The sequence below is a fragment of the Mus caroli genome, unplaced genomic scaffold (assembly GCF_978045245.1).
Source record: "Mus caroli unplaced genomic scaffold, Mus_caroli_1 scaffold_1, whole genome shotgun sequence".
In the NCBI taxonomy this organism is placed as follows: domain Eukaryota; kingdom Metazoa; phylum Chordata; class Mammalia; order Rodentia; family Muridae; genus Mus; species Mus caroli.
The window spans coordinates 66,438,993-66,466,310 of NW_028227256.1; the positions used below are offsets into that span (position 1 = coordinate 66,438,993).

Sequence of the window (27,318 nt, forward strand, 5' to 3'; positions counted from 1 at the left end):
ATGACGAGGGCAAGCCTGGGGTCTGGAGACCTCTCTGAGCCTGGAACATCACTGCAGACGTGGGACAGCACTCGCCCCGCCCCCAGGCTGGGAGAAAGTTAAGACTCTTTGCTTTACATTTTTATCCTGTATGGGGGGGGGGAGTCCACTCTTGTATGATTTGTATTTAAGAAGAAAGCCAAACAAGTCAAAATCCAAGCACAAAGGAGCCAGACGGATACTCTGATTACAGAATTTCTGGAGTCACCTTAGGTACCTCCTACTTGAGAGTGAAGCAAAATAAGGACTAGAGAGCTTACCATGTCAACTCAACCACGCTTTAAAAACATAAAACTACATGTGGGTATACAAATACGCCAGCAGACTACACAGCTAACTAAAACCACTGAGACAAAAATTAAGACTTAATGAGTCAGAAGTTCAGAGTTGACCTCCTAACGAGTAGGAGTGTCAAGAGAGCCACCAAGAGGAAGTGACACCGAGAGGAGGGCCAGAGACAGAGAGCGGATGAAGAGGTGAGAGGAAGGTAGAGGTGAAGAGGCAAACTCAGAGCTTAGTCGTACCGAAGGGCAAGTGATTGGTGGACGTCCTCTCTGGTGCTCCACAGTCAAACCTGTTTTAGATCACAGTTCCATAATTTGAACAACCTTTTGAAAAGCACAAACCAACAGCAACAACAAAAATATCAGCAGTCCCTCAATCCCTTCCATCCTTCCAGTGTGTTCCTTTAAATATCCATTTCCGGTAGCTGAGATTCAGCAACATGCTACTAAGTGCATAGTGCTGCAGAGAGTGGCCTCCATGTGCCCGAGCTTTCCTTACTACATGTCACTTGAGGTAAACTGAAGGCCCGGTTCACTGAGAACTGCTTATGTGGACCTATAGGAAGTTTTGATTCTGCACTTAATGTGCACATGACCTATAAATTTCATATTAATTCATAATATAAAAGTCATCTTAGGAAACGAGTTGTTCATGTACTTCTCACTGTCCATACACGAGAAAGGTGGATTCATAACAAACTTATACAGAACATGTATACACGGAGTGTCAAGGGAGAGACACGCCATAAACAGAATTCAGAACTTATTCCAAGAGTGCATCTGAAAAAAAAAATACTCACAGACTCACAGTATAGCAAGAGAAAAGGAAACTGCTGTGAAATAGAGCATTACATAAAAACCTTTGAAAATTCCAAAAGTTTAGGTTTCTGTAGTAAATGTAAAAACAGTCAAGGTGTCATTATTTGGCCTAAGACTACAACACGATGACAGAAGGAAACACGAGCGAATCACAGCTTCTTGGTCATATGACGTCTGCTTTACCCAACCAGCAGCTCGTTTTTAAAAAGCTGTCATAGTTGAAGACACCCCTTACAAGTGATAGACGACCCTGGACTACACATCTGAGATGACATTTTGGAGACCAGTCATGGGACTAGCGTGCTGAGCTTTGTCTTGTTCAAGAGGAGACAATGATCTGCATTCCCACGTCATTTCACAAAACAACCACAGGTTAGAAGACAGAAGAGACAGAAGACCCAAGACTAGAGTAACATCAGTCGGGTTCTTAAAGCCAAGCAATACTGTAATTTCTGACTCCAAATTATACAAAGAACCCCCTGTGTGATGCAAACCACATTCTCCCTCAAGAAGAAATCAAAACACATAGCATAATCCAATTCACTGCTGATATGTGAGTCTACCTTCTATTTTGCCTCTACCATAGAATAATGTCCAGAAATATCATCAAGCTAAAATGATTAAAATCTGGTTTCAAAGTTGTTTTTTTTTTTGTCACTTTTGCTAGCTCAGCTAAAAGTCTGGAAATTCTTTTAGCAGTTTTGTTTTTTTTCCTTCTTCTTCTAAGAACACAAAGGTGAATTAGAGAGTACTTAGATTTTATGTGATTTTTTTTCTTAAAAAATACACAGTAAAAGTGTGGTAGAGCTAAAGAGCTAACCAACACTCTCAATGCATTTTTAAAAGGCACCAATATAAAATTTTATAAGTATTTAATACATTAAGTTCAGGGTTTAAGAGACCAGTTACTGTATATTTTAATTATTTTGCAGAAACTGGAAGACTAAAACATTTATAAAATAACTTTTATATATACAAAGTTTCAATTCATCCCTCCCTTTTTTCCCCTTTTGGATCTGGGGTAGTTTTTGCTGTAGAATAATTATACAGACAGTACTTATTAAAATAACATGAAGTACAACTGACATTCACCACCAATCTACAATTTCAAGGCTAAAACAGTATGTGGCAGGTGACCTGGACAGTGTAAGCGCAGTCCTGAATCTAGGGGCAGACAGCTCTCTTTGTCCTCTCCAGCCTCTTCCACGAATCTTTCTACCCTAACTTGCCATTTAGGAGAGAAGATGAAGGTTTGGAAACACCAAACTTGTGAGGCGTGCAACTGGGTCAGAGAAGCACAAACACCAGCCAAGGTTGCTAAATCACTTCCTGCATCTTCTTCCTCTCACAAAAGAATCTATATTTCTTCAAATATTCTCCAGTCAACTTAATATCTTTTCAAGGTTTCATTTTTTTTTTTTTTTTTTTTTTGCCTTGCTTTGTTTGTTTTTTCTGGATGCAGACAATGGAGATTTGTGATTTAAATTGCCATTAGCCTTAAAGACACACTGACAATGTGGGGCTTTCTTAATACAACCTGCTGAATTAGACCCAACTGCTGGCGTAGTAACTGTACTGTACTTCTAACTCTAAGCTTTTGTAATACAACTGGCAATGCTAATTGCTTCTTTTCTGTGAATTTTCATTAAAAGAATGTGCAATATGCATATGCATGTAAACTATACTGCGTTCAAACACTGACCTGTATGTATGCCAGTCAGCCAGCCAACTTCATTCTAAATCTTAATGGTCAGCCCTCACATCCCCATTTTATCCAGAGAATTATTAACGGAATGTTTGAATGACAGTGTTTCACACTTCCCTCTACCGCTCATTGGGCTGGCTGCTCTCACTGTTCTAAAAAGCCTTTATAACAAGCAATTCATCACTACTATAGAGACGCAGCATGTTTCTCCAGAAGGAACTGGTGATAAAAAAAAATTCTGGGCAAAATTAGGGCAGAGCCATCTGATAAATTCCTGACAAACTGGAAAACACAGAGGATAACCCATTTCCGTGCCCCTCAAATTCTCTCTCAACTGTAAAATTTCACCTAAATAAACTGGTCTTGTAACGGTTATGTAAATTTGATTTATTTGGTATCTGGCCTTCATGCCTATTTTTAGGTGCTACCATGTCTCCTATTCTCTTTGGTGAAAAAGAGGCAAATACAGTCATTGAGGGTCCCTCAGACAGCACTATGTCCACGAAGTTTATCGTAACCCACAAATCTTGAATTTAACTTGTCCCAATTCGTCCCTGTCACAGCAGAGCTATCTACTTTTTTTCTGTATCTTGTGCCATGCAGCTGAAAAAGAAAGAAAAAAGCTAAGTGTGTATATACAGCCAATATACCCTTCTAGCTCACTCCTTTGAGTACATCAGGTTTTCCAATACAATGGGATCAGAAAGGCAGAGCACATTGGTACCACCTTTGTAGGGGAAGGACACAACTCCTTCAGTCCACCTAAATCCAGTGTCATCCTCGAGCAGGCAGGTCCCTGATTGTTAATAGAGCAGGTGCTAGCAGAGAGAAGGAAGAGTTGCTAGCAGATGCCTGCAGGTGTTCACAAAGAGCCGAAAGGGGCACACTGACAGACATCCAGAACATGCTTCCTCAAGTTTCAGTTAAAACAAAGAAATCAGGAACCTTAAACATATTTAAGAAACTCATTCAGAAATAAATATCCTTTTCACTGTGATTCCAGAGTGTGTAGGGTAAGTGGGGATAGGGAAGGCATGATGAGATATTTCATCCTCGAGTAAGCTATGTTTTTAAAATGTACCAAGGGATAAAAAAACACCCCCCCCCCAAAAAAAAACCCCAACAGTTGGCATTTGATATAGCTCTGGTTTGGTGCATTCTCTTACATGTTAAGGAACCATTTGGATATTTCTCCAGAAAGAACTAAGATAAGGATTAGTAAAAGAGGCAAGTCAGAACTACCTCGCTCTGGCTATGGTAGAGCTAAGAAGTTCCTTAAATGATCAGACAGAAACCTGAAAAGCGAGGTTCGGAGCACACTGCTCATCCGTGGGTACTTCTCCAGTCTTGATACTTCCCAAGGCAAAGTGCAGTGACATGGTTTGGGCATGTCACTCAAGGGTCTGTTGGAGCAGCGATGTGTTACCACACAGCAGACCTCTCAGCATTTACAAATGACTGTCAAATAATCCAGTTATGGTCAGGTTTGTTTTCCTCAAACACAAGCAGCAAGTTATGTCTGCCTTGATAACAGTGTGCTCCAATCCTACCCACAAATGCAAGTCAAGTTCAGAAAAGAAAAAGAAAAAAACAACTGAGAGCTCACAGAGATCAGATTAAAACCTGAGCATGAGATATGGAAGTATTTGTCATGTGCAAATTACGAGACGACAGAAGACTCTTGACTAAGGGGTTGAGATTCATTTCTGATAAGGACCTCTAGAGGTGGATTTTTTGTTTTTATTTTTAAAGTGCGGGACCTTCTCCTAAAGACGGTCACATTCTCAACTCTGGGAAGGCTGAAAGAAAACTTTTTGCTTGTTTGTTTGACCTGTACTATGTTATTCAGGTAACAAAGAAGTTCCCTTTTGTCTCCAGCAAAGGTAGTAACTCTTATTACTGAAGAAATAGTGGAATAAATAGCCCTAGTAAATAAAAGACCTCCAGGGTTCAAGTTACCACTTTCAGGTCCAATTAACAGTTGCTCCAAGATTTTAAAAGAAGCAACTGCTAGCAAGGCTTTTTAAGACCTTCTGTTCCAAGAGTCAAAGAGGAATGGACTGTGGACAGAACACTGAGTGGTCACAGCTTGAAGAGAAATACCAGAAAAGGGTTCTTAGAGTGGGAATTCCCCCTACTGTTCGCCTAATTACACTTTTCTGCTGACTTGTTAACACTGATTGAATGCTGATAAAGTGACGATCGTAAACACACCTTTAGAAGCAAATATGTATACTAAGTTGCCATCATATTACAGCTTAAAACAAATCTCAAATTGTGAAAAGCAGAATTCTTCCTGGAAATTACTGACTGCCTCTTACCCACTCTTGAGAAGATATGTTATTCTGAAAACTACATAAAAAATACTATTTGTTACAGGTGTTAAAAGTAAGGCTGCCAGGGTGTCTATAAAATGCCAGTCATCAAAACTATGGAAAAACAGTGCGCCAAGTTTAGAAAAATAAGATCAAAGGACCTCAGATGTATCGTAGCGGCCCTTGACTACCTGTAGTTTAAAATTTTTGCTATATGATACAGTGTAAAACATACTCAATTATAAATTCCGTAGGGGAGGTAAACACAGAACCCACAACAATTCAACTCATCCTAGTAGTTATGGAAAATAACATTGTGTTTGTGTTCCATGATCTCTAACAAACAGAAAATAAAATGGGTTTACATTTTGAAACTTCTTTGAGAGTAAAATGACTTAGACCGTTTTAAATTGCCAAGCATCCTACCCAGAAAACTCTCAACTTTCCTGCTTTCTATCACAATCCTGAATATGAATGGCAAATCAGAATCTCTTGTATGAACCTCTATGAACTGAGTGATCTCCTAAATCATGATAGGCCTTAACACGGATGCATGGCTGCAATGAACTGCTTTAAATGCTCACGAAATAAACAAGCCAAGTTATCATTGAACATCCCATCCCTTTCTCTTGTTTCTTCCTCATTGTAATTAGGCAGAGCAAATAACATTTTGTCCACAAAATAAGAATTATAGACAGTGACAGCATCCAGAAGACAGCATGACGCCATCCGAGGGAAGGTGGGACTGTAAGTGCAGTATTTCTTCATGTGCAGTTCTTCATAGGGGTCCCCTTTGGAATGAAAAGGCCTAGTGGAATGTGTGCTCCCCTCGAACAATGTGTGATGAAAATTCGTAGCGGTCCTGGCTTCTGTAGCCACAGATGTTGCATTCCAGTGGGTCCCGGTAGCCATGGCAACCCATGTGAATGGTGTACATGACATGGTCTAGAAAAAGGACTCGGCAGTGCTCACACTTGAAGGCCCTTATCTGTTCTCCTTCTCCATTGAAAACCTTATAGACGTCCTTTAGAGAGCCCTTGGGGGCCTTGGTAGCATCCAAAGCCTTGACATCCTCCTTCATGTAAGCTGGGCTTTGTTTCCTCTTGGGATTTAAGGCAGGGTTTCCTTGGTAGGACTGGCGATCATCATGGCTACTTTCGGAGTCAGTAGAATCGAGGCAGCTATTGCTGGGCGAGGCCTCTCTTTCCTGGGGTCGACTCTTTGGTCTGATGAGAGAGATGGGGCCATCCATGTTGTTTTCGTGACTATCAGATGTTTCCCTGCTAATGGGTCTTTCTATCCTGTTTGGATGATAGACCTGAGAATAAGCTGAGCTTATAACTGGGGCCACCTCGGCGATTGTGCTTGGTGCATGCTGCATCAGAGGGTGAAGGGCCTCAGCTCCAAGGTAGGTGATTGCATTGTTGATGGCTTGGTCCATCATATGAGACTGCATCAGCTCAGCCTCCTTCTCATATGTTAAGTTCATATCAAAATGAATATCTGGGTAGCTGAATCGCATAAGCTTTTCCCCTAACATTTTAAAAAAGAAGAAAAGGAAAAGAAAAAAGAAAAGGAGAAAATACAACAAAATTAGTGATGGGATTAAAAACATTGAAAGGTATGAGAAGTTAACTGAACAGGACATCTCACTAAGCCGTGGTGTTTTACTCTTTAGGTCAAGTGTCTGGGTCCTTTAGCTCTGTGGAGATGCTCAGGTATGTGACCACACAAAGGGGATTTGTAAGAAGCATTTGCCCTTGTTCTAATGCCACCCCAGAAATGCTTCCAGCCCCAACGGTGTGCTTTTTAATCTTATTACTAGTTTCTATTGAAACTTCCAATTGTGTGAGGCTCAGAATTAGAGGAGAAAGAAATCAGACTATGCTTGTTTCTGCCTATCTCAAACACCGTACATGAGCTACAGATATCCTAAGATCAGAAGGCATGTGGTTATAGCCTATAGTGCTTCACGCCTGAGCTGGGTTAATTTGATTGATTTAGTTACTACCTTTAGAAAAGAAAAGTTATAGAGTCAATATATGTCAAGTATTAGAATGTAAATGGTCATTACTAAATTAGTTTGAAATTGTATCAACTGATAAAATTAAAGGAATTAAAGGCTACTTAAAATATATGAGGAATTACCCTTAAAAAGACTTGTTCATGAAGTTTTGTTTCTTAGAACTGGCCACTTTTCACTTTTATACCGGATGTATCCAGATGTATCCAGATGTGTGAAGGTGATACTCTGAATGTCTGTTGTTAGTCTCCAGGCTTTTTCTTGTTTGAAGCATATTGATTTTTCCTTTAACATTTACTATAATTTTTCCCCAGTGTTTTATTTCAACACAAGTTTTAAACACTAACCATGAAGCATTTTGAGAGCTTCAAACAGGAAGAAAAAAGCAATATTCCTATTTGGCTGAATAGTCCATCTTTTAAAAGCTCTACCTTTAAAATCGTGCAGTATTTACCTAGTTATTTTGACAAGGAAAGCTTATAGATAAAGCTTCTCGAAATAGTGTGCTATTGTATGTTATAGTACATTGTGGGTAAAGGCTTAAGACCTATTGCTGATAGAAAATGTGATCCATAATACTGCATGTTGGAAGAGGCAGCATTAACAAGTTAGAGGCATTTCAGATTTGAAGAAGCGGTTGATTGATGTAATGATGGAGTAATAAAAACAAGTGAAAAAAAAAACCCAGCACTTCCTGGCATCCAATTTAAGACACTGTCCTGGGTGTGGTTGTGCACACCTTTAATTCCAGCACTCAGGAAGCAGAGGCAGAGGCAAAGGAGGCAGAGGCAGAGGAGGCAGAGGCAGAGGCAGAGAGGCAGAGAGGCAGAGAGGCAGAGGCAGAGGCAGAGAGGCAGAGAGGCAGAGGCAGAGGCAGAGAGGCAGAGGCAGAGAGGCAGAGGCAGAGAGGCAGAGGCAGAGAGGCAGAGGCAGAGGCAGAGGCAGAGGCAGAGGCAGAGGCAGAGGCAGAGGCAGAGGCAGAGGCAGAGGCAGAGGCAGAGGCAGAGGCAGAGGCAGAGGCAGAGGCAAGTGGATCTCTGAGGCCAGCATGGTCTACACTGTAGTCTACACAGTTTCAGGAGACAGGGATACCCAGAGAAATCCTGTTTTGAAAACAGACAACAAACAACCAAACACGCAAAACAGACAAAGAACGACAACAAATAATATTAAAAGTTTCAAAGGTAAGTGAGGGAAATCTGACCCAGGTTCTCACAAAGCTTAAATTTAGAGACAATGACGACTTGTCATGTAGTATTTTATCTCAAATAAGAGGAATATTTAACTTGTATAAGTGGATTCAAGAAGGACTTCTTGAAAGAAGAATCTATCCTCCTATCCATGGAGAACGGGATGGGAAACACTGTAAAGGAACACAGACATGGGGCATTGCTGGCAGGAAGGTTCTGAAGCAAGTGGGGTGACTTACAAATAAGAAATTACATCTTGCACTTGGGAGGCAGAGGCAGGCAAATTTCTGAGTTCGAGGCCATCCTGGTCTACAAAGCAAGTTCCAGGACAGCCAGGGCTATACAGAGAAACCCTGTCTTGAAAGAAAGAAATTATATCTCAACATGGCCAACAGTGGAAACAGTCATGTAAGAGGAGTCAGGTAACCCTGCATGCAGCAGGAAAGAAAGGCATATTATCACTCGAGCATTACTGCACTTAAACAGGAAAGGTGACATGATCTGATACTCATTCAACAAGCTGACTCAGAAAGTAGGTGTAAGGTGTAGTGAGAGGCCTGGATTGCTGTAGTGACCGTGCAGATGGAGAAGGGTTAATGGAATGGCCAGCGATGTTACAAATGAATACAAGGTCTTTGACACAGTATGGACACAGACAATGAGAAAGAGACGTATGCAGCCGAGTTCTCCTTCTTCAGCCTTAGGTGTGGATGGTAGCAAGAGAGAAAAGAGGATAGCTTCTGTCTGCAGATCAGTATGAGTAACAGTGACTCAAAAATACTTAGACAAGATATCTCCGTGTGAAACAGACTCGAGACATGAGGGCCTCAGTTGGTAGAGGGCTGCTTGAGAAGACCATTGATAGTATCGCTCAGCATTTGCCAAACTGCAAAAAGGGTCAAAATTAGTCTTTGCAAAATACTTTTCATGTCAACACACTGACAGAGCTAAGCTGGATTCTCATGTTTGCAGCATATTTAGAAGACCTATGCCCTGCTCCTCATGAAATGAGGGTTCTGTAAGGCCAGAGAATGCATGCTGCATGTTTTCTTGTACACGGACCCCAGGCACCTTTCACTGCAGTTTCTGAGTGTGCTTCGAGGTTCTGCATCTCCTTTTCACCCCCAGTGCTACCAGAAAGCACATGCCTAGGCTGATCTTGAGAAAACATCTGTTTCTCTACGTGCTATGTGTGTGGTCCAATATGAAAAGAAATTTTATGTACATACAGATAGGTGCACCTATGAGTGAGTGAGTGAGTGAGTGTGTGTGTGTGTGTGTGTGTGTGTGTGTGTGTGTGTGTGTGTAACATTTTGAAAATGAACAGAAACTGGAATGATGCTTTCATGAGGCAAGTTCTCCTTTTTCTCCCAAGATCTAGTGAGGGGGCTTGAGAATTCTATACATCTGTACAGTTTGGTGAGTGGATACAGAGAATCTAGGAGAAAAGGCAAGAGACAAATGTTATAGGAACCAAGGGAAGAATGTTTTCAGCAGGAATCAGGTTTCAATAGTGGAGGGTGCTCTTTAGTGTGTGTTTGAAACAGTCTACAGAGGGCTCACTGGAGTCAGAATCGTGCAGGTGGGTCGAAGCCAAGAGAAAATGTTTAAGGAAGTCCAAGCAAGAGAACCAGGCTGTGAGCACTGGGGAATGAATAGAATGAAGGAAAGCATGGAGAGAGGCACTGAGAATTCTTTCAATGATTCCATCTTTGAAGAGGAAAGAGCACCTTTGAGGGATTGAGTACACAGGTTGAGACCCAGGATTGAGGGAAGGTTTAAGTTAAGAGAAGCTATCATGGAGAGCAGCAGGAAAGTGCGAAAGACTGAAAAACACGAGGACAGGACAGAGGAATTCAGGAGTAAAACCCCCACAGATTAATAAAATCCATGAAGTATTTACATGGGTGCCCATAACCCTACAGCACTGCTGATAGTATCATAAAATCATTGCATCTTGACCCCTGATCTCCAAAGAGAGACATACCACGTGTGTAAAGAGTACAGCGATGTGGAAGATGGTCACGATGGAAAAGGCGGTGGTGGTGGACCATTCAGGGATATATTGAAGGAAAGTCACTACATATTTTGGGTGGGCAATCTGGTATTTGAGATCAATTGCCACCTGAGGTGGCAGTTATTCAGCAGTCTGGAGGGATTTAGCCAGAGTAGTTATTGGCAGGTAGACCGAGTATGGAAAAGGTGCTGAGTCTGACTCAAGCAAGGGATAGTGGGATGTCACCAGAAGTGGCACACAGCAGGAGAGGCAAGAATACTGGCAGGACAGGGTCAAAGGGATGAAGCATGAAATCGAAGATGCATAACAAGGATGGAAGAGACAGACAATCATAATGTTAGGAATCACAGCCTAGAATGTAGTAGGTCAAACAGTGGTGCTTAACGAGGGGTATGTGAAAAAGGTTCACCCTAAGTTTGGAACAAGAAAAATTTCCATTATAAGAGCAATCATAGAAAGAGTACCTCAATTGCTATAATATTGCTTGCTGTATATTACCAGGTGTATTCCAAATAAAGGAAAAAATAAGTTTAAATAAAAATTGTCATTTTGAAATCATATGATAGTTTTATAAAACTCTATTTTAAAGGAATGTGATCAGATTATATTACTGTCTCAGGTCTGGGCTGTGGTGGCAAACTCCTTTGTTCCCAGCACTTGAGATGCAGAGGTAGGTAGATCTCTTTGAGTTTGAGGCTATCCTAGTATACTGAGTGAGTTCTAGGAAAACCTGGGCTACACAGAGAAATATGGCCAGGAACCTGAGTAGCATCTCTGAGTCATGGCTAAAACAAACTGTGACAAAAGTTGACCAAATAAATTCAGAAATCAATCAATAATAAATTGCACTTTCAACTACATTAGTGGCCAATTAGATATGAATGGTTATCTCTTACAATCTAAACATGCTTTAAACTAAATGAAGTGTCAGACACAGTGTTTCATGCCTGCAATACTAGCACATAGCAGGCTGAGGCAGGAGGATTGCTGTGAATTTGACTACAGGTAATATGAGACATGGTCTTAAAAAAAAATCTCAACATAATACAAGATAAATCAAATAAATGAACTGCCCCCCTTATTTTCGTAGGTAATTTTAAAAGGAAGAGAATGGGAAGCTGCTATGAAGTCACATTCACTGAGTACTATCTAGGACGCTGAACTGGTCTCCCACAAAGCCTCCATCATTCATTCATCAGCTGTGTTCCATGAGCTCTCATCACTAAATCCCTTCGGCTGGACAGCAATTTGCTAATTCTTAAAATTCAAAAGCAACCTTCTCCCAACAAGCAGCTGACAGAATCAGATGCTGATATTTGTACCCAAGCAATGGACATAGATGCTGACCCCTGTGGTTGAATTAGGAAAAGGCTGGAAGAAGCGATGAGGATTGTAACCTTGTAAGAGAACCAGCAGTCTCAACCTGGACCCCCGAGATCTCTCAAACTCTGGACCACCAACCAGGCAGCACACACCAGCTGATGTGAGGCCTCCAACACACATATACAGCAGAGGACCACTGGGTCTGGGTTTAGTCAGAGAAGATGCCCTTAACCCTCAAGAAACTGGAGGTCGCAGGGAGTTTAAAGGTCTGGTGGAGTGGGGGATGGGTGGTGGGGACATCCTTGTGGAGACAGGGGGTGGGGAGGAGGTATGGGATGTGAACTAGTTGGAGGGTGGACAGAGTGGGAGATAAACTCTGAAGTGTAAATAAATAAATAAATAAATAAAGGATAAAAATATCCAAAACAAAAAATAAGAAAGGAAGGAAGGAAGGAAGGAAGGAAGGAAGGAAGGAAGGAAGGAAGGAAGAAAGAAAGAAAGAAAGAAAGAAAGAAAGAAAGAAAGAAAGAAAGAAAGAAAGAAAGAAAGAAATTCAAAATTCAAAAAGAAAGAAATTCAAAAGCAGCCTTCTCAAAGGTTTTACTGAAGCAACAGAACTCTCATAGCCATTTCCTCCTTAAATAGCCAAGGAAAAGGCTGTTTGCCAGCCACTGCCCAACAAGGGTCTCCTCCCATGTTCTCTGGTATTCCAAGGAGGACCTGTTTTAACAGTTTCCCCTTCCTTTTAGCCATGTTACTACAAGGAAAACTATATCCCATACACAAGGAACAACAGTTCTCTAACAATTCCATTCAACAGTTCTCTAACAACTCCATTTTAGCATTCATACATTATTTTAAAAAAATCTAAGATCCTTTGTCCTTAGAGATGCTCCACAGTGTGCAGCACATGCACAGAGTGATGCCAACACTGGGCATGCCAGAGAGCATCGGAAATGAAAAATGAAGTTGAAATACATAGTTCATCTTTTCAGCTCAAAAATTATAGGCTGGATGAAAAAGAAGAGTGAAATCCCAAAATACACAATACACAAATATACAAAATACACAATACACAAATACACAAAATACAGATCCATTTGAAACTATTTCCAATGGACACTGCTACTTTATTTTTTGAAAGCAAAGTTTGAGAACAATTAAAATGCCTCTGAATTCTAGATCGAATGCTCAGAGACTTAATATTAGAAGTAAAGCTGTCAAAAAGCTGACACTAATAGAAATAAAAAGATATCACAAATGTGAGCAGTCATGTTGATCTCATGTCTTAAGCAGTTAGAGTTAAAAGAACACGCTAGCTTTCGCATATGATATCCTTTATGTTCCTGTTTATACACCACGTTGATACAGTGTTTACTATCTAACAGTCTTCTTCTAATACTTTCCCATACACCTAGGGCTCTGTGTGTGTGTGTTTTTGTGTGTGTGTGTGAGATGTACATGGGAAGTCTAACACATGGACCCTAACTTTCACCTCTGTAGGATCAACTCATATGTCTGTTCTGCTTACCCACAAACTTCTGCGGAGTGGAGCTTTTGCGCTTTCCCATATTTGCCGTGAGCTTCTCTATGACAGCAGGTCTCTCAAAAGGCACCAGAGAAATATTGTTGTCCATGATAGGCTCTTGTTCCTTACAATCTTCCATAGGCGGTACTACAGGAAACCATATAAAAAGGCAACTTGGTGATTTCTTCAACAATTGGGATTACGGAGGTACGTATGCTATTCTGATACTTGTTTCCCAAAATAAATTTGTCTATTCAAATGAAAGGAGGTAAAAAGCACAGTACTAAAGCATATTCTTTAATGTTACATGGCATGTGTGTGAGCACATGTGTGTGAGCACACACACACACACACACACAGACATGCACAGCACACTGACACACACTCACACACACATGCACATATACACAGAAACACACACATATGCACATGCGCGTGCATGCGCACGCACACCCCCTCCCACACACAGTTTATTTTTATGAATCTCTCAGATCAGTGATATAAAGTGTTGCCACTACTGGTAATAAACATGTTCATCTGACTTCTCATTTTATTTCTCTGAAGTATGTTTAGTGTAGATTAAAATTGATAATACTCTAGACTGCACTATTACCAAGACTGTTGACTTTATTTTTCTAACATAACTTACACATGCCCCCTTGATTTGGAGAAAGGCTTAAGAGCAGCAGGATATTTGATGACTCTTCCCCTACAAGTTTTCCTGCAGCTGAGTTTTCTACTTGATGAGGTCCTAGCCTTAATGGCATCATAACTACCTGCCCGGGATCCTTGATGTGTGAGGTCTGGTTCTGCACTTATCGGTGCATAGTAAACTGTAGATGCTCTAAAGTTGTAATTTATTTCTAAGAACAGTGGGATAAAGCAATCCATTTTCAAAGTGGCCCTTTGGCTTCTGAACTACTGCCCTAATTCAGTTGATGGACTCCACGAATCCTGGCTGCCTCCACTGCTGTTGGCTTCAGTGTTGACATTGCTACGATAGACAAGTGACTCATAAAAGATGCTTTTGAGGAAGAATCCAGATCCAGGCTATTTAACTAAGGACAGGGCAACATCTCACACAGATCAGATGAGGCGGTTACATTAGTTCTCATAGTGAAGACTGATGGGTCCATCTCTTAGGTGCTCTTTCCTTATTCAGCACAGTAAAGTGATTCTCCTAGATCCTTTTGTTTGTTGAGGACAGACCTACTATGCGAAACCCAATGCATTCTAGCCTACAAGGGGATGCTGGTGATGAACATGACCTACCGAGTACCAATACATGGAGTACCTGTACAGCAATACACGTTGCTGATGCTGAAATGAAAAAATTCATAAAAACGTTTCTTTATTCAGCCATTTGTAAAATAACTAAATCAATAGTAAACGATTGGGTAATCTAGTGGCTTGACTAGAAGGCATTAATGTTTAACCTACATTTAATAAGATACCCTCTGACTCTGAATAATAACAAATTCTCTAACAGCTGGATGTCAGTTTAGAAAAGAAAAATCAAGGTGAGATCTAGTAATATGGTCCTTTTTCTAGATTGATATAATTTATGATATTATTGAGAGGAAAATTCCTCCCAAAGCATTATATAAGGCATTCTATATGATCTTTTAACAACTGTAACATAACTTAGAAGAAAATCAAAATAATTTTGAAGCAAAATATTAAAAAATAATGCCAAGGTAACCCCAGAACTCATCTAAGGAGGCCAGGAGGCAGGAGGATGAAATGGTGGAGTTGATGTGGTAAGCAAACAGGCAGTGGGAGGCAGATGATAGCCAACATCGTCATGTGTGTTTTCAGTAGTAAATCCACAAGCGCTTATGAAAATAACTCCTCGCTGGACATTGTATGTCATGCCTATACCTGCAGCACTTGGGAAGCTGAAGCAGGAGAATTGTTATAAGTTGTAGGTTAGCTTAGGCTATATACTAAGAGTATGTTCCAAAAAAGCCCCAAAAAACCCAACCTACAAAAGTTCAAAGTGAACCTGTGAAAAATAATGGCAGGCAAAAAAAAAAAAATTGTAAAAATTTGCCGAAAGGGCAGCAAGACTAGCAGATGGGGTTTGCCCCCAAATTGAATATGCTAATCAGTTCTGAGATGAGTAGTCCTGGAGCATGGCAACTTTGCTTTAGGTATTACACGGGATTTTCATATCTGCATACTCTTAACAGTCAGAATGAAACCTGGGTGGGGACCGTCCCCCACCACCTCCACCTCAACTCAGATGGCTTGTCTCAAGTTCAATGAAGCGCATGTGAACTGACAATGATTATGACTGAGTTTGGTCTATGTTCTACTTCACAACAGCTCCTCATACCAAAGACAAACTTTCTGCCACACTGGCAATAATAATAACGGACAGATACTTGATAGTAAGTACTTTTTCAAGGCTTTACATTTAATAATCTATGTAATACTTTCCATGTGTCTCAGGAAACAGGTGTTCTTCATTTTACAGGCAGGGAATCAAAGATGTAGAGATCTGCAGTAATTTATTTTCTGTGCATCACTAGCCATTATAGAATGCTAATACTGGGATGTCTGGATTTATGGAATGCCTTGGCCTTGTTATAATTTTTTGTATATATATATTTTTTTTTTTTCAACACTGACACCTTATAAGGCAGCTTAACAGCCTTGTAAGCTCATAGGGAAAAGACCTGACAGGTTTTTCCTTAATTACATAATCTGACATTTTTGCTTTTATAAATGGGGATGCAACATAACATAATATTTTGGGATCTATACTGTTTACAATGCAAAACTCATTTCTAGATATTTTGTGTTTCATTTTATCAATCACATGATAAGACATTTATCTAGACCAAAGGTGTATGTACTTCTGGTAATAGCTTCACTTGTTTGCGCAGTCCAAAACTCAGACTGTGCTTTGACTCAATTTGAATACTGAGGATAAGAGTGTACTTCTGTTTTCATGTAATATACCACATGGACAAACAAGCCATAAAGGCAGATCCATGAGAGTATTCCCAAGACTGCTTCTTTTACCCAAATATACCATCAAATTTTTAAATCCTAAGAACAGAGTTCACTTTCCTTCCTGAAGGTGCCTGCAGTGTTTTGCCCTACTGCCTTGGCCTGATAGTGCCTTTTCATCCTCTCCTTGGCATAGTATGTGGCCAGTCTTTGCCCATACTATCTTCTGCCCCCGGGCAGACATCAAACCTTACTCGACATTGGTGACACTGATTTTTATCACCCAGCAACTCCTTATCCATTAAACCATGGCAGCCACAGACTAGAGCAGCCCACAGTGGTTTTGCCTTCTGGCTGCAACCTTCCACCTATCACTCCTTTATTTAACTTAAGTTTTTGCTAATGAGCCCTGAGACTCTTCTCTATAGAATATATGTATGGAATATACAGTCAGTTATCTGTCAGAGATATAGGCTTCCTCTCACCTCTCACCTCTCATCCTCAGGTCTTACACTCTGCATGAGTGAAGCTTTCCTCAACTTCCCCATCAACTAAGTGTCTGCTGGAGAACTTCACAGACACCATCACTACAAAGTTTGCTTCTGTTCATGTTGTTATTTCTAACATGGACTGTGCACTACTATAATATTGGTATATAAGGTGTGATCTTTTGCCTCTCTATTTCCAGAATGTTCCATAGCAAGTCTTTGATAGTCTTTTCTGGTTGAAGTGGGGAATACCTGCCTCCTTTACCCTCTCCCCAGGAAGAGCCAATGTGGGCAACAAACAAGTTTTGGAAAACAGAGGCTAGGAAAAGAAACTGTGTCAGAAATGGAGGTGAAGGCAGCCAGAGTGATAAAAACCTTTACTCATACCACTAACAGAAAGTGAGGAGCAGATAAGAGGACAGGGAGAGAGGGAGGGAAGCAAGCCAACTTTCTGAGGTTCAGGACAAGCTATGTAGATGAGAACTTAACAACTATGGCAGCCTTCCACCCTTGCTATTCTTCCCTAGGGCATCTCTCACCAGCTACCCACAAACTCAATACAGTTCTCTACTAAATATGCACAGAGGAGGAATCCAAAAAATATTACTATGACCCCAGAAAAAGCACAGCATGAAGTGGTGTTAACACTGTGGTTGAAGTGTAGTTGGGTTTGAGTGTGGTTGACACACTGTCTAATATTTAAGAATAGTTGTTCAATTCTATAATATAACATCTACCATCATTGCCATTCCTCCCTGGCCTGACCCTGTTGGGCCCAGTGCCCTGGCTTATCTTTTTCAAGCTCAGCCCCACTGGGTTCTAGGTTCATCACAACCCTGTGAAGAGACTGTACTTGAGAAGAGCTAAACAATCTGGGAAACAAGGACAGGACCAAAGCTCCAGTCATTTAGAAGACACATCTTTCTCTCTCTACAATATATAACACTAATTCTATGGTAAGTCTGTGTGCCAATAGAGAATATTAATTAAAATGATATATTCATATCTTCTTTACAACAATATGAAGTTATGGGAAACTCTGACTTCTATTTGGGTATACATATAGCCAAATTAACGAATAAAAAAATACATTATTAGAATTTGCACATGTCCTTGAATTGAAGGCCAGAATTGCACCAGGGAAACATCCGATGGAAATACTAGTAAGGATACTTTGAAGCCTCTTTGGAGAGCTTTGGCATAGGGTTAAGCTTCTTTTAGTCCTCTGCTGCCAGATGGCACTAAAACCAACAATTTAAATCAGTAGTTCTTAACCTGTGGATTATAATCCCTTTGGCATTTTTTTATTCCCCAAAGTACTTATATTTCAATTCATAACAGTAGAAAAATTACAGTAATGAAGTAGCAGCAAAAAATTTTTTATGGTTGGGGATCACCACAACACATGTAAGCATGTTAAAGGGTCACAGCAGTAGAAAGGATAAGAACCACTGATTTAAAACAAAGCAATGTTCTGAGTAGGCAGATGCAATGTCCAGAGTTAAACAGTGAAAACCTTAAAGGGAGTGGCCCACCTACTCATTCTTAGTATTAACGCCCTGAAATCAAATAGCAAAAACAGCTGCTTAGGAGACATTTATTATATAACCTATTACATTTAATTCTCATAGTATATCTATGACCAACATATTCAAACACAACACAGTGAGACCATATTTATAAAACCCTAAGACCCACAGTTGTATGACATATGAGTCCTATGCTGTCTGCATTCATCCAGGTAATGAGAGTTTGCAGTACCAAATCCACAGAGTTCAACATGGATAGGTCTATGAAAATGTTAGCTACCAGTGATGATAATATACACATATATGATAAATTCACAACAATGAATAAAACTAGATTAGATTATCTGACAGAAGCTATTCCTTATGTAAGGACTCAGACTACTTACAATAACAAAAATATTTAAAACTTCAAATTAAAACCACAAAATCACTAACTGCATTATAAGCACACTTACACAGAATATACTTTAATACACTTTTAAAATACATTTAAAATAAACTGAAACATTCCATAAATGAGCCCTGACTTATCCATATCTTAGTCAATGAATAATTGATATGTTTAAAGTGATTGAAGCACATTATAACATTTAGTATTGGTTAATCTTTTTTAAATAAAAAATCCCACATATATACCTATTAAGGCAGGACTTCTGTTTTTATTTGTATCAAATCAATTGGTATAACTTAGTGAGATAAGAAAGACAGCAAGAATTTGAAGAGCTTGAGTTCACTCCTCTCTTTTTTAAGACTCATTGGCTGAATTAACTTTGTAGGCACTGCCTCACCATCAGGACCACCTTCCACACTGCTGGAGTGTATTGCTAGGATCAAGATGTTTCTCTGACAGCATATGTTTTAGGGGGAAGCTGCAGGGTCAAATTTTGATCTAGGTTGTTTCTTATATATGTCTAAAGCAAAATTATTAATTTCCCAAATAAATTATGGAGCAAAATTTCAGGTTGTATCCCTGATGGTGTGGCTCTGAGAAAATCTATAATGTTAATACCCTCTGCGCTTTCTCAGGAAATTCAGAGACTCACACTGAACTATTTCCATGGAGAAATTCAAGAGATAACTAAGCAGTGCTTTCCTGTGGCATTTAATACAGCTTTAACGCTGGCTGTCACTACTGTGTTAATTCAAACACATGCTATCAGAACTGATTTGGGAGTGCCACGGAAACTCAATCATCTTGTTCGAAGTGTGTTCCAAAACAGCTCATGTCAACTGCTGAGGAAGATAATCCTAGACACAGTAAACGCAGCTGAAAACTGTGGGAAACACAGTCAGGTTTTCTCTTCACATAGAAAGGGAGATGGAATGGTCTAACCCACGAGAAGGACTATAGAAAGCAAAAGAGGAGGGAACAAAGGCCACAAATGCGCTTTTTACCCACCATGGTGACTCATGACCTGCCCGGCAGCCTCCATGCTGACATTCTGGAGATAGTTGTGACAGCGTTCCTTGTGTTCCTCCAGTGAGCTGCGCTGCTTGTAGCTTCGGCCACAGTAGTTACACTTGTGAGGTTTACCCACTGTGAAGAGAGTCAAGGTTAGTGTGCTGTGCTCCTCAGCAAATGAACTGCTAGCTTCTGATAGTTTGGAAGAAACATTTATATGCTCTTCAGACAGTCTCTTCCACCTCCACACTCCAATTTGGGCAAAAACCATAAATTGTCTAGCAAAATGAGAAGATAGCAACAAGGTAGGATGATTACACCACCAAGAGTAGGGGAAATACTGAATCAACTCATGGTCTGACTGTGTTCTCTTTATTCTCATCTATGGTGACTGATGATCAAGTTTTACATTATATGATTCTTTTTTTTTTTTTTTTTGGTTTTTCGAGACAGGGTTTCTCTGTGTAGCCCTGGCTGTCCTGGCACTCACTTTGTAGACCAGGCTGGCCTCGAACTCAGAAATCCGCCTGCCTCTGCCTCCCAAGTGCTGGGATTAAAGGCGTGCGCCACCATGCCCGGCTCATTATGTGATTCTTAACACATTGACATTTATACAACTATGCCACATCAGGGCTATCATGCATACATGGAAAGATGTGTGTGTGTGTGTGTGTGTGTGTGTGTGTGTGTGTGTGCGAGCTTGTGCATACATGAGTTTTAGTAAGAGCTGAGAATTTTTCTGAAGAAAAGCTAAAAATGGAACATCTTGAAATGTCACTGTTTAAAAGGAAAAAAAAGAGATTATTCATAGATACCAAAAAAAAAATCAAAAAGAATCTAAGCATTGAAAATATTATAGATTAAGTAGCGAGAGAGTTTCTCTTTTCTTTGTGCTGGATAGTAATTGTTCACATAGCAAAACTTTGCAACAAGTGTCTTTACTCTTCTGTGCAGATCTTGCCTTTGTGATAGCAAGAATCCAAGGTACTCTGAACTGGATTATTAACAAGAACCACTGAAGCACTGACATAGTTAGTTACTATGATAATCTTGTCTTCCACAGCATCTCATACTATGGAAAAGAATTTTTCCTAATAGGCAGGAAGCCATTACTTCCATACAGCTACTAAAATATACACTGTGATATTTATGGGGAACAACTTCGAGAAACTTATAGAAAGGAAGAAAAATAACCTTTGGGCTGAGAGATGTTTTAGGACAGGATCATCCATATGGCTGTCATGAGCACTTTGGTTCTTGGTTTGACAAGGATCCTGAATAACAGACACCACTTAGTGGCTGGTGCCAGAGCCCTCAGCTCTGAAGGACAGTTTGAATCGGGCCAGTTAACCTCATTTGACTCCCTGAGGAATCTCTTAGTTTTGCTTGGAGAACAAACAGAAGCCTCATTTTTTTATAGTAAGATCTTCACTGTCTTACACCTTATTCCTTACACACCCAGGTGATGACACTGGTCACGAGAGAAACTGTAGTACTGTGACATGCAGAAGTGCTCACAATTGCATGGCTAACCTTTGCACGGCTTATTAGAAGAACAACAAAGTCAAGCCTAAACCATGGATTTTACTGTACACATTTATTAAAACAAATTATTAGAAAATGTAAGTTGAATAAAGTTTTTTTTTTTGACAAAAGCAATCTAAGGCAAGGTTTCAAAATACTGGAGAAAAACTTCTACTTTTGAAAACTAGGTACTCATGGTTCTATTTCTGGGAAGTAGCTGTTAACATAGGTGTAGGGCATAATCTATTGTGAGAGTATTAACAGATAAGAAACTATTTTTAGACAAAAATAGTTTAAGCAGTATGTATCTACATGTAAGCATATTGCAAGATGTAGCACTACCTAATGATATTCTCGTTTTCAATTACCATAGAAACGGATGACATTATACTGAATAGGTCTAATCAATTAATACTTAGTCACACACTTGACAATGCAAGTATAGTCCACTGTGAAACAGTTCAGTTGCCTCCCACCGTCCCCACTGGTAGTTCTGTTACGCTGGATCCTATGATATCCTATGTGTTTTTCAACATACTTTCTCCAGGTTACTCTAAGAATCCTTAATATAATGCCAACCTAACTGAAATAAGGTTCTCTGCTATGTTTCTAACCCCTGAAACCTCCCAGTTTACTCTATACAGTTAAAAGAATGAGGAAAGACAAGTATACTTTTGTCTGAGTTTCTTTTCCTGTTGTTGTGATGAAATGTCTAGACAAAAGCAACTCAATGGCAGAAAGAGTTTATTTCAGCTCAAGGTCCAGCCTGGCAGGGAAGTTAAAGCTGTGGGAGATCACATGGTCTCCAAACCAGGAAGCAGAAAGCAGTGACCGCCAGTGTTCACCATTCTTTCTCCTTTTTATGCATTCAAGGATCCAAACCCAGGGAGTGATGCTGCAGCATTTTAGCATAGTTCTTCCCACCTCAATGAACGTCATTAATGTATTCCTTTAAGCCATGCTCAGAGGCTGACCTACTGTAGATGACCCCTCAAGATGGAATCACTCCCCACTCGGTCAAGTGGACAATCGACATTAACTGTCACAACTTTTTACTGACGTCAACTCATTTCCTAGCTTCGCCCTTTTTTTGAAGCCTATCTCACATGTTTTAATTCTTCTCCCGTTTTACAAAATACTAGTCCTTCCTCTTCATCCAATCCTGCTGTCAGTAACATCAATAGGATGTAAAAAATTAACTCTTATGCCGGGCGTGGTGGCGCACGCCTTTAGTCCCAGCACTCGGGAGGCAGAGGCAGGCGGATTTCTGAGTTCGAGGCCAGCCTGGTCTACAAAGTGAGTGCCAGGACAGCCAGGGCTACACAGAGAAACCCTGTCTCGAAAAACCAAAAAAAAAAAAAAAAAAAAAAAATTAACTCTTACACTTGAGTTTCAGAAGTATAACCTCCTCAATTTCATCACATCTTTATTTCCATTTTATAGCAATTACACAAATATTGAGTGACGTATGGATTCTGAAATTCCATACTATAATACTATTCTATTTCAAGGATAGTTGCTCTGGAAATATTGTACACCTTCTTTCACAGCTCTCATTTATGGAATACATATTTATCAAAAGAAACAGTAGGCACCAATCCAGTGCTGAAACGGACTTGTAGAGTGCAGAACAAATTCTCATGGATCTCATATTTATTATTACAGTTTGGTAAAAACCTAGACTCAAATTACTAACAATATACTACAGGCTGTGTTGCAAGGTAAAAGAACAGAGTGCTAGTATAATATATAGAATCTTTAGGTTAAGATGGAATGGGAAGGTATGTCTGAAGTAGGAACATCTATTACAGGTGGTGGTTGTGGGTCTCCATTTGGGTATTGAGAGCCAAACTTGGGTCCTCTGGAAGAACAGCAAATGCTCTTACCCACTGAGTCACCTCTCCAGCATGTTTATTTTGTTATTTTTATTAATGATTATTTTTATTTTTACCAGTTACACATGTAAAGAAAAATATATGTAAAGAAAAACAAATAAATAAAACTAAGAGCTGTTAATGAAATACAGTATGCCTTTCCTGTCTGGCTCCTACAGTCTATTAATAACTCCCAAAGTAGTTTTCCAACAAAAGTGATTCCAACTAGAAAGTAATTATACCCTATTTCTAAATAATGTATCTATGTTTGTCATTATCCATTAGGGTGAGAGATGATGCATTCCCTTTTGGTAAGTATTTCACCCCACCTATACACATCCTCTCAAGCCTCCTTTGATTTCAAATTACAAGAAAAGTTCAAATTAATAGTGTAAAAATGGAAATGTCCATTATTAATGGTGATATCAATCAAAGTATATTATATGGCTGAACCCAATTCCATTTCAGTTCTTGTACAATTTTTAATTTTTCCTAGTTAACAACTGCATTTAAAACCCCTCTTTGTAGACTTGTGCCCAGTATTCCCTCTCTCTCCTCACCAGATTTTTCTTCCACACCTAATAATAATGATTCTAAACATTCTGATCCCAATCCGTTCTCAGGTCTATGCCATGTGTCCCTCCCTTCTTGCCTTCTCACAATCAGGCATATTCCCAAATCACCAGAACCCATGGAATTTTTAGATTATTGTGTAATTATAGGCTTGGCACTGGTCACTGTTTCTCTGACTGGCCTCCCTGATTTCCTAAAACTAATGTGTTTCTCTCCCTATCTTCTGTATAGGATTTCTGCTCTGGAAATAATTTCCCCTTACATTTTGAAGGCTTTGTTCCACTGAAGTAATAATCTTTAGTTTCTTTTAAATACTTGATACAAATGTGATTTTATGTGTAGCCTACTTACTGCAAAGCTCTTAACATCTATTTGTCTTTGATTGGGGTATTTCTGAAATATCAATCGCATGTCTTTAATTTAGAGTTTGGTGCATGCTCTTTAGCTCTTAAAATGTATGTGCATCATACATAATATTTATGAAAAGTTCACACATACATACACAGCATGTAATATAAATATGTGGCAATATACATGTTATTAAAGAGTCTGTGACTTTTAACAAAAAGAGTCATAACTCTTTTTGAAAGAGTAATATATATATATATATATATATATATATATATATATATATAGAGAGAGAGAGAGAGAGAGAGAACACATTTTGAAAGTAGAGATATTTACTGCTTTATTGATGTCACTGATAGAAAATTATATCCATTCTGCTGAAGACAATCAACTGCCCACTTACTGTAGTCTATTGCTAGACTATATTCCATTCTAGTATCTCTGTCCATAAATCAGAAAATCGAGATTTTACCATGGTCTTTATTTATAAGCTAACTGAAAGAATTCTATAAATGGATTAGTAGCTATTGTCAAACCAACTTGAAAACTCTTGTACTAAACCCTGTTTGAATGATATGTTATCTCTTTCTTATATTTCTAGAATCTAGCTCACAAGGACTACTGTAGAGTGTGATGGCTATAGTTTATAACACATTTTTTAAAGTTGCTCAGAGTGTAGATCTTAAGAGTTCTAACTAGAAAAATTTGAATTTTTATTCAAGAATTGTGTGTTGGATTTTTATTAGGGAAATTTGCATCTATACTCACGAGATTTGCTGCTACCCACTCTTCAGCTTTTGTCATAGCTGTGACTGGCTAGCAGACTGACCTCAGCTGAACTGCATCGGTGCTGTGTAATTGCACTAATTGAACTCACAGATATTGGTAACAAATGCTACCATCTTTCCCCTCTGGTAGAGTTGATTTCTCCATATGTTTTCCTTACGTACACTGCTTTTCTTCAAATAATTGTGAACTTCCCAGTGACATCATGTGTAGTTTTTGGTTTGGGAAGGTTTTAAATTCCTCTTTCAATTTCCTAAGTAAATAAAGGTTAGCCAAAGCATCTGGCTTTTCATGAGTGAAGTTTGACAAATTCCTGGAAAAGCAGAAATTTTGCCACTTACCTGAATGCACGGATATAAAACTCTTTATACTACTTCTGTATTTGCTTCCAGTGCATCTAGGGCTTAGACAGAAATCGTACTTTCATTCTCTGTGTGGTGGGTCATATATGCATTCCTCTCTTTAGCATGGCTTGATCTCAGCTCTTTTTTAGATGGCTCCTTTCATAAAATCAGCTTTTGCATTCATTGGCTTTCTCTCCTTCCTTTCTGTTTTCTACTTACTTATTTTTGTCCTGGTCCTTATTTTCTTTCTTAATATATATTTGGTTTTAACTTGTTGTTTCTAAATTGTTTAAGAAGAAAGCAGAATTATATTGTGAATTTTGAATTAGTGGATTTTAGATTGTTTTGCCTTTCTTTAAAATGTTGACATGTTCCCTTACATAGCTACACTGTTTAGAATCTATCTTGACCTTTTGAAGTTTGCTTTTATGATCTATAGAAGGCCCAGAGCATACTAAAATGGCCAGGCTAGACCCTTTCACGATGCTACAGAAAGCAAGATCTTTCCACTTTGGTGGGTGCTTTCTGGTTGTTATTTTCTGAACTTCAGAGAAACTGATCACCAGTCAGCCTAAAGGTCAAGAGGACCACATGCAAATGTAATGCCTCTTTCTTTGCAGCCTCCTGCTCTGTTCTCTGCCTCTGTGTTCAGCTCAACTGCCTGGAACTAGTTGGGTTCTCTGGGTGAGAGATTGCATGGAAACTGCCTCCCAAAAGTCAGCTGGAACAATTTATAGTCCTTGACATCTTTGTTTTTTGTCACTCGGGCATCAAAGTCCTACAGTGCCCATTGTTCTATGGAAAAGTCGGTTAATAGACTTTGCGATATTCTAGAGGATTATGATGGGAAGGCAAATATGGCTCCAACATTCACCACGGTTGGAAGCAAAAGCTGCAGGTTTAACTGACGAATACTGAGAAGACATGCAAATAAATACCAAGAAGTCAGGCCCATTCTGTACATTTTAGTACCAATGCAGTTCAGGTAATTGGCACAAAGTTTCTCATAAGTATAATTCTAAGAAGATAAGTTACGACACCAAAGATTCTTAGAGAGAAGACAATATGGCTAGCATTTATAACTGCTTCAAAAGTTATTACTGCTCTTTCCTTTAACATACAGCCCTTCTAGAAAAAAAATCCTATAATAACAGACTCACTGACATAACTTGTTAGAGCTGTAAATAAAAATTCTTAACCTAAGGAATAAATAGGAAATTGGAAATTTAGAAAACGAGGTGAAATAAAGCAAAGGAATGAATTGGCCTACAGTTGAGAGGTTTTCCCTGTCTGTTTATGGGGTGGCATGAAGGCATGCCAAGTGAACCAAGTCTGCTTCACTTATATTTTCTTCAAATAGTTCAGTTCAATAGTTTTTCTAGTGAATGTATAAAACACATGACAATCTACTAATACATTGGTAAATTTCTCACTCTTTATACTGATGTAAATATTTCTACACAGATAGAAACACACAAAGAAACACATTTATTATGCAGAAAATACATTTACCATCTCAAGATGGACACAACCGGGAGAGAGAAGGCATTAATTAGATATTATAGTTATGTTCTTTTAGGAAAAGTGAATAAATCCACTTATGAATACTTTTAGGAATAGAAGTATTGTTGATAATTGGAATGGAAATGGAAGACAACTTGATAATTACTTGTAGAGTTATAAATTAACCCAAAGGAAGATCATTACTAACAGAGTTCAAATGGTTATACTTTGTTTGGATTAGTAATCTGTTGTATTGTATGGACTCTGCACATGGACACCTTTAGGTTTCCTATGCATTGCATGTGTGATTCTCTGTGTGCGTGCACACATGTGTGCATGCGAAAGTGTATTTGTCATGCCTGTGCATGTGGAGGCCCTAAGGTCAATGCCTGGTGTTTGCCTTTGTTTTTCTCCACCTCATTCTTTCACTCACTCACTCACTCGCTCACTCATTCATTTATTTCAGACAGAGCCCCTCAGTGAGCCCGTGGCTTTCTGTTTTCATCTCTGCAGTTACCCAGGCATCCCCTGATCTGCACATCCCCGTACTTGCTCTCAATGACCGTGTTCTAGGCAGCACAAGGCTCTGTGTAAAGCTCAGATGGAGGAGTGGAAAATCTGAACTCAGATTCCTCCGCTTGTGCAGCTAACACTTCACACATGGGTCTATCTCTCTAGTCTCCAAATTTAAGGTTTCACGCCTTTATCACCACATAACACACCAAAAGAAGCGTTTGAAAATTTAT

General features: G+C 39.4%; 1 protein-coding gene across 7 annotated transcripts in view; it reads right to left on the minus strand.

Annotated features, from left to right (window-relative positions):
• Positions 1-1,106: 1,106 nt before the first annotated feature.
• Ikzf2 (IKAROS family zinc finger 2) overlaps positions 1,107-27,318 on the minus strand; it is a 155,121-nt gene continuing 128,909 nt past the window's right edge. For all 7 annotated transcript variants that reach the window (XM_029481577.2, XM_029481573.2, XM_085838167.1 and 4 more), the window contains 3 exons: positions 19,618-19,755; positions 13,247-13,390; positions 1,107-6,695 (listed from right to left, as the gene is read on the minus strand). In XM_029481577.2, coding sequence (XP_029337437.1) covers positions 5,971-6,695; positions 13,247-13,390; positions 19,618-19,755 — 1,007 coding nt within the window. In that variant the 3' untranslated portion in view covers positions 1,107-5,970. The remainder of the gene's footprint in view (positions 6,696-13,246; positions 13,391-19,617; positions 19,756-27,318) is intronic.